Source organism: Orcinus orca, chromosome 1 (genome assembly GCF_937001465.1).
Source record: "Orcinus orca chromosome 1, mOrcOrc1.1, whole genome shotgun sequence".
NCBI lineage: Eukaryota > Metazoa > Chordata > Mammalia > Artiodactyla > Delphinidae > Orcinus > Orcinus orca.
The window spans coordinates 59,201,662-59,210,538 of NC_064559.1; the positions used below are offsets into that span (position 1 = coordinate 59,201,662).

General features: G+C 42.0%; 1 protein-coding gene across 1 annotated transcript in view; it reads right to left on the minus strand.

Moving 5' to 3' along the window:
• Positions 1-7,070, minus strand: part of FMO4 (flavin containing dimethylaniline monoxygenase 4) — a 30,314-nt gene extending 23,244 nt beyond the window's left edge. The window contains 3 exon segments of the mRNA XM_033428069.1: positions 3,765-3,927; positions 4,556-4,744; positions 6,931-7,070. Of these exon segments, the coding sequence (XP_033283960.1) occupies positions 3,765-3,927; positions 4,556-4,744; positions 6,931-7,062 (484 nt within the window). The 5' untranslated portion in view covers positions 7,063-7,070.
• Between the last annotated feature and the right edge of the window lie 1,807 nt (positions 7,071-8,877).

An 8,877-nucleotide genomic window follows, 5' to 3' on the forward strand; every position in this document is an offset into this window, starting at 1 on the left:
GGTGCCAGTGAAGAAAGACTTTTCCTGCCCCCTTACTTCTTCTTGTCCTTGCCCTGACTCCAATTCTGGAAGGGCCAGAGACTGCAGCTGGTGAGTGAAAGGTTTGGAGGAGGAACTGGCAGAGGAAGAGAGCAGCCAAGCGCACCATCTCTTCTCACTGCTGCTGTCAGCACAAAGCAGGAGCCGGCTGGGGGAGGGGAGAAGCTTCATCATTACAGGTAATTGCCAGTTTTTACTATTACACGAGACAGAACATTTCAGCTATAAAAATGAGAAGTTGGGGGACTTCCCTGGCAGTCCGGACAGTGGTTAGGACTCTCTGCTTCCACTGCAGGGGGCACGGGTTCCATCCCTGGTCAGGGAACTAAGATCCTACATGCTGCATGGCATGGCCAAAAAAAAAAAAAAAAAAAGATGACAGAGGAGGACTTTTCATTATTTGAGAGTGAGCAGAAAAGCGGTGGGAATGGCCTGAAATTGCAACCAAGGGCAGGAGAAGGACAAGCCCCACAGATGAGGCCTGCAGGGACATTACAAGAAAAAGTACAGTTGGTTAATAACTCTATATTACATGACCTGTACTTTCAACATTGTATAGCCCAAGGCACTGTTTCAGGTTTTAGGTTTAGGAGATGTGAGAATAAAAGGCAGTCTCTACCCTTAAAGAGTTCATCCTCGAGTGAGAAATAGGTAAACAGACAAGAGCTAACTAACGCTTATTCAGACCTTACTAGCAAGTCCTAGACATTCTTCTAAGGATTTTATACATATTAATTAATTTAAACCTCACAACAACCCCATAGGGTGAACAATATTATGATGCAATTTTACTAATGCTGAGAGTGGAGGCACAGAGAGATTAAGCAACTTGCCCAAGGCCATACAGTAAGTAGCAGAGCCGGACGGGAAGTCAGGTCATCTGACTCTGGGCTCAGCTGTCAAGCATGATACTATGCTGCCCCCCAGAACAGGAGGTGTTACGATGCCTTCAGTGGGGCATCAGCCTAGACTGAGTCAGGGAAGTCATCCTGGAGGAGGTGATTTTTTTTTTTTTCAAAGAATGACATTAGAAAGATGATTAGGAATTTGAAAAGCGAAGCCCTAAGAGGGTTTCAAGAAGGGGGAAGAACACGTGCCTCGAATGCATTAGAGAGTGGGGCTTCAACCTATTCACTGAGGTTTGGCTGGAGAGAAGCTTCCTGAGGGCTCAACCTTGGTTCATAGATTTTGTATGTACCTAACACAATGCTTTTCAAATAATAGGTTCTCCATAATTGCATATTTGAGCAGGGGACCCAAGAAAAAGTATGGAATGCATAGGTAGTTCTGAATCAATGATACGTCAATAATGCCTTGCCCCCTCCCCTGCCCCAAAGGAATCTATTTGGTAAATCAAAACTACTAATTCAGAAAAAAAAACGGTCTGCTAGGAGGCACAGGGCCTAGTTTACCTTGTCAGCAAATATCTCTGGAATAGTTTGCTATTGTGGTTTCTTCATCTTATACTTATTCCCCTGCTGTTATGTGTTGAAAAATGCTTAGCAACTACCTTAGGAGAAGGAAGACCAGAAGCTTGAAGTCCATGCACAACGCTCACAGAGTTTAAGAACATTTGTTAATAATCGATCAAATATAATTAGGCATTTGCGACCACTAATCTGTAACTAATGATTACAACTGATGTGTGTTTAGAGAGTCACGTTTACACAACTTGTTGGTGTGGGAGAGAGAAGAATCAAGAGGGGTGACCTGCAGAACTGCACTTTGTGCCACCCATCCCGTGATTCCTGTATGGGCTCTGGGAGGGTCCAGCACTGAGATGGAATGGCTGCTGAGGCTTATAACTGGGGTTATAACTTAACTAAGAGGGAGAAATACTTCTTCGTCTGGGGGACGCATCTGCTTCTTAGGAAGCACGTTCTTCCAAGCAATTCTCAGCTGGTGGATAATAGCTTACTAAAGGTCATGATTCATAACAGTAGTAGCTATTGTTTATAGAGTGCTTACTGTGTGCTCTGTACGATACTAAGTATTTTACATGATGATCTCATTTAATCCTCATCACAACCCTGAGATGGGAACTTATATTTCCACTTTGCTGCGGCTTAGAGAGGTTATGTTCATCCAAGATTAAGCAACTAGCACAGGGTCTGGATCCAGAGCTTTGTTCATAACCATTATGCTAAATGCTACTTATCCAGGGCCATTGCCTGCAGGGAACTGTAGCAGACCAGAACTTCCCGGAAAGTTTACATCGTATCCACTCACCAAGATACCTCACTCTGGAAACACAGAGGAAACTGGGATTATCTGTACTGCTGTCCCCCATAACAGATTCTTCTAAAGTCTGGTCATAAACCAAGACCCCCTCAGGGGGAGCCTCTAAAATCTACATGTGTGGGTTTCTTCCTTCTCCAATATCTGGGTTTTAGGGCAAAAGAAAGGGGCACCTCAATATTTCTACTACAGTTATTCCTCCCCCACCTCCGTGAGGTCATTAAAGTATGTAGAAATGTCTGCTCTCAAGATGATCCAAAACTATGTTGCTACTCTATGTTTAGCCAATCTCTTTCCTTGAGCCCACTTCTGCCAGTCTGGACACTTCATGCTGCCACAAAGATCATCACCTCTCAGCCCCTGATTGCTCTTTTGCAGCAGTGTTCTTTAGTTATAGTCGCAGTGGGACTGAAGGTAGTTAGGAGTAAAGGATTAGCCACCTCAAACCTGACAAGACACTTAATTCCCAAAGCATCTCTTATTTGACACTTGTGACACATTTCCTCATAGAAACATTGTTATAGAGGCAGTTATATATTCCTTTGGTACTATGTGATTATGTATTTAGCCCATAGACTAGCAGCAAGCCTGAAGCTGACCCACCATTTACAATATTGCTTCTTTGTAAAATTATGTACTGAATTCTCCCTTGGTCCCTAACACATTTTGAAAACAGAATATTTTGTTAATTTGAGATTATGTTTTAAGATTTATATTTCATTTTTTATTGTCTAAGGTTTGCAAACTTTCTTCTTCACATCTTCGTTTCTTAAAGGTTCTTTTAATTCCTAAAAGAAGTTTCAAAACTTCATACTCAATTGCCTTTAGGGCCACTTATGAGTAACGGAAGAAGAGTAGCTTCACTACATTTTAGTAATCCTCACTTGACTTCAAAAGATGGGGATTTGCCAATTGTGAGTATATTAAAAAGAATGTGCCATTGGATCCAAAGCATTTCCAAAGGGGAATTTCTAAAACTCCTTTGTGTGGATAGCCCTGCTTTAAGAGGTGGATGGATTATTATTGTGATGACTGTTTTGAAGGGTGACAATATTTCTTTGTATGTATAATTTCTGGTCTGTTTCTTAAAAAAAATTCTGTCAAGTTTCCTTGTATTCTCACTTCCTTTAAGTTATTGAATTACAGGTCACTCCTGATTCAAATGACCTGTAATTTAATGACGAAATTCAAAGCCTATATTTTTTCATGACCGATCTGATAGTTTTGAGCCTTCTGTGATCACTGAGCTTGAATCAGACAGGCATGATAAAACTTAAATGATAACATCAGCATTTATATTAATAAGTAAATAATAAAATCTGACACCTCCATAGTGTTTTATAACTTTCAAAGTTATTTTGTACATATTATTTCTGAGGGTACACATGAAGTTGTCTATAATCACGAGGAAGTATTTCCAATTACAAATCGGTAACTTCTAGAAGAACCCAGAAGAGTAGGCATGGTTTTAGGCAGAAATGACTCACCAGGAAATGACTCCAAAGGTAAACGGGGATTCAGGAAGTGTCCAGTGCAAACCATGACAGCATCAAAGATAGCTCTGTCCAGCTCCCCCTCTGTCTCTGTGACAACATCCCACTGACCAGTTTCGGAGAAGTCAGGACGCTTTGTTACGCTGCACACTGTGGTCTGAAAGCAAAAGACAAACACTCGCTTTCCATCAGTCATCTTGGGACCTCATACAATGACCGTACGGTAACCATGTCTGTTATTTCAAGTGGGCCAAGTCAGTCCCACGATAGGAGGTCTGTTAACATTGGCTTATCTTTTCCCTAGAGAAGTTAAATAACTTGTGCAAAGTCTCAAAAGTGGTCATATAGATTAGGACCCAAAACATCTGAATGCCTTCACTGCAAGGAAGAAACATTCAGTTTTTATTCCTGGTGAGAAGGAGATGAATTAAAACACCGAATGTTGAAAAAATTTAGGAAAATGAGTTTTGACCCATTATAATATCTGTGGTTCAGACTTCTAGTCATTTCTTCCCAATGGGTTTCATGAACAAAATCCATTTTTCCTTTCCTCTCAAAAACATTCTAAATTTTATCCTGAATGAGAGTCTGGATTTAGAGGAAGAACCAGGAAATTCAGTATTTTAGTGACTTATTTGAGTAAAACATGACCAGCAGGATTATTATCTGCCTTATTCATATAGAGAGAAAGTCAAGAAGAAGTTTACTTAAGTATCCCATTTCCATCAGATTGGTGAATGGGCCAGCCCCTACTCATTAACCTTCCATAACCCAAGGTATCTTACTCTAAACTGAATGTATTTCAGAAGGTCAAAGTGCTCAGCAAACTCTTGGAGGTAGTCCCAAAATTTTTCTTGCTTCATGAAATTGGGATAATCTTCTTGGAAGGGGAAGTCGCTGTAACATGACATTTCTTTGCAGACGTTTGTCACTAATGACTTGTAGACCCTGGTCATCCCATCTTCAGAAGTTTCCTGTGGTGAAAGCACAGTTAGCTTGATGGGGTGGTGGGGGGATAGGAGGAAGAGAACAGAGACCATCAGCAGTTAGCGTTCCACTTGTAATTCCAAAGAGTTCCTGGAAAAGTTAGCATTGGGTCCCCATGCTATAGTTATCAGAAATCATTGGTGAGGTTGGAATTGTTAAATACGATATCTTTCTCAATCTACAAAGACGCTAACAACATTTAATAGGGCTCTCCAAGAATGACACTGCCCTTAAAATATTCCATGAACACAGGCCCACGGTCTATCTTGCTTATCTTCTCCTTCTTCCCTTGCCATGATTATTCCGTCCACTCATGCTCTGCACCTCTTCCTCTTGCCTTTGTTTAAGGAACTCCTCACTAATTTTTCTATTTATTGTCTATGGATATTTTCAACCGCTCTCTTTTTATTGGCTCCTTCCCATCCACACTTAAAATACTGAAGACTCAAATTTTCAAAACAAAACAAAACTCCCTTTCAACCTGTATCCCCTTCCAGCCTTGTCTCTCGCTGTCTTATCTCAGTCGTCATGAAAGAATCATCACATACTGGCAGCCTGTGTTTTCTCCTGGACTCCTCAACTTGTTGTCTTGTCTCGATCTCTGTCACTCAAAAACAAAACAACAAAACAAGAAGATCTATATTAAAGGCACTGGTGAACTTCTCGTGGCCGAAGTTTTCTTCTTCAAGTCTCTTCCTTCACCATCATGTTCTCTAAGAAGCCTTCCATGACCCAACAGATCTTCACAAGGTAGCTATTGTGCCCTGCCCCAGCACACTGTACTTTGAGCACAGAACCAATCACACTGCATTGTAGTGATCTGTTTACTCTTTCTGTTCCCCACCAGACAGTAAGGAGGTCTGGGTCCTTGTCCATCTTGTTTCCCATAGGTCCTGGTAGAGGGACAACACGAGTACTTGTTGAATGGATGAAAATGAATGCTACAATTGCATTTTTGAAAAAAAAAAGTATTTGTATGACTGGAAAAAATTACATCAAAATTTTGTTAGTGCTGACTCATGAGAATTGATATTATATTTAATTTGTATTTTTCTTTTGTTTAACTCAGTACTGTTTTCTAAGATTAATCTGTATCACTTTACAATAGGAGAAGGAAACCAAACCAACCATGGGGTCAAACAGCAAACCTAATACTTTCTTCCACATTGACATTTGGTGGCTTGAAGAGGCCCATAGTACACCAGAAAAAAATTATTTTTCCCCAGTATGCTATAATCCTAGGGTTGTGATCATTTACATGTATTTGCTTATTCTGTTTTCTTCACCATCCATCAAAGACTGGCAAATGCTGCCTACTCCAAGAAGGCTTCCCTCATTCATACCAGTTTGAAGCACCCTCCCCAACCTTGAGCTCCCACTAAAGGCTGCTCTTCTCTCCCCAACCAAAGCATTTAGTACTTGGGCCTCCCGTCTTCTGACACCTTATACCCTACCACTGGGGCAGGTCCCTTTATTCCCTCTGAAGGCCCTGCTATTCCCAGTAACCAGGACCAGTTTTGGCCAGAGGCAGGGGGTATTTAGTCATTTCCAGCCCCACTTCCTGATGCTCAAGTCACCTAATAGCTGGCCTAGCCCTGAGCATACCCCACTAGCTGCATATTACACTCCTAAGAAGGGTGGATTAGTGCCTGTGTTCTTTTTCTTCTGATAATGTGAAAAATACCCCCTAGACCTTTCAAGGTCTGGATTCTTGCCTCACCCTTGCCAATTCTCTTCCCAAAGACCTGAACAATGCCTGGGGGCTGGGGCTCCACTCCCTGATGCCAACTTCTGTCCTTCCTAAAGTGTCATCTGCTCCATATTCACCAATGCCATTCAGCTACCCAATGTGACACGCTGCTACTTTGTCTTACAATGTCCCTGCTCCAGAAATCATCGTAACTTCCAATACTATGTTTGTGTATTAGACTTAACTCTTTCTTCCTCTCTCCTCCAACTGTCTCTTGTCCCTACCCTGCCAGTTGTCCAAGTTCATCACCTATCAGACTGCATCCTGCCTGGGGTCAGCACAACACCATAACAAACTTGTGCTGCTGCAGTGAGCTGCTCCCGTAATGATCACCAAGGTAGGCTAAAGCGACCATGCCTCGGCAGGGACAAAGCAAACGACCAGATTATGATTGGTGGAAGTGGGAGGGTATGAACTACGCACGGTAAACTTCCACAGTCCCCCGATGTCATTACTTCTTTCAAAGCAGGTAGGCTCCAGGTCTTCATCCAAGCAGCATTTGATGGAGGACAGACCACTCACACCAGCTCCAATCACTGCAACTCGCTTGGCCATGGTGTGTTCTGTATGAGATAGGTTGAGCAGAGCATCTTTATATGACAAAGCTAGAAGGGAACCCTTGTCATAGAAGTCAACTTTTACAGTGATCCTTTCATCTTTGAGCTGAGGCAGAATCACATTTTGTTTAAAGATGAGGACTCTGCAATCATACTGGTTTGGTTTGAATCCTCGCTTCATTTATTTACAGTATGACCTTAGGCTAGTTGTTCATCCTCTCTGTGCCTCAGTTTTCTCATCAGCACAATGGGAGTGGAAATAATAATACCAATTTAAAATATTTGTTATGAAATTAAATGACTGAGATATGTTGGAAGGGTGATAGAAGTGTGTCTGCTACATAGTAAGTGCTCAATTAAATTTTGCTCTTATTATTAGCTAGTGTAGCCAGGACCTTGATCCCCTTAAGACTTTAGATCCTCTCAGTATTAAAAGGACTCTTTGCTAACACCTAGTCCCTCTGAAATGCTAGGAATTGCAACAAGCAAAAATGTTAGTTTTTATTCAAAGCGTCTAAAGTTCTAAAGAATAGCTAGTCATGGACCATGTCCTGCCAGCAAAAAAGATATTACATGCATTTAGGGGAGGTTCTTAACTTTGCACAGAGAAAGGTTGACTCACCATAATACAGAACTCTGGTCATGTGGTCATATGGAAATGGGGATGCCATGTTGTCAGGAAAGATTGGAGGAAGTGTGAATGTGTCATGGGGATTTATAACCAGTTTTTCTTGATTTTATGTTTTGGGCTTCTGCAAACATCAACATAGCTTTTGCTTTGATCAGATGGGCTAACCACCGAGTTGATTTCAGCAAATCAGGTTTATGTCACACGGAAGACTTTGAAGTGTCAGGTGTCCTCACTCTCAAGTGCTGCCTTTCCCTCAACCCTCGTGGCCAGTCTGAGAAACACACAAGGAGTAGTTGAGACCTCAAAGTATTTGCTTTATAAAATATACTTAACTGATTTGACTTTGCCTATGAAGACATGGTACTTTTTGAGGAGAGATCTTGCTGTATAACTCTTATGTGACTTTTGTAGTGTCATGACACTTACGATAGTGGTGTTTGCCTTGAGGAACCTAGGGAGAACATATTTATTGAGCCCTGAATACCAGTAAATGGGAAAACATATAGCATCATCACTGAACACGACTTAAGGCCACTCTGCTAATAAGAGGTTGAGTCTGGAGAGACTTTGCGTATCTGAGTATGAGCCTGGATGTGCTCATCTCATTGGTCTGAGAGCCTGAAGTGTCCTGTGATTCCTGCTACTAAGCCTCTTCCCTCACCTGAGCACAGGTTTGCTGCCACACCTTCTGGTTGGGCTTGGGGGATTTTGTCCTTTTGGTTTTGTAGTTTGCCTCCTAGCCAGATCAGAACCCCCAGGCGCAAAACCAAAGTGAAGTTACTGACTTTACAGAGGGCAGAAGAAGACTGCTGAGCCCTTGGACCCTTCGGATTCACCTGGTTCCAGAGGAGGATCTAGGCAGGGACTTGCAACAAGGATCAGAGGGATTTCTCAGAGCTGCCTGTTTCCAAATCTTACCTGCCACCCTACCCTTTGTAAGGTTGAGACCTTCACGCCTGGCTTCATTATTTATAGCAAAATTTACACTTTTCCCCCTGAGACTTTTTGTTTATTTAGAAGTCTCTTTTGATTTGGAAGAGTTGGGCAGGCTGCAGTAAGAATGGACTTTGGAGGCAGCAGAACTGGGTTTGAACTCTGTCTCTGCCACTGACTAGGCATGTGACCCCAAACAACCCACTTACACACCTTAAGATTTACTGTTTGCAAATAAGAAAAATAGCC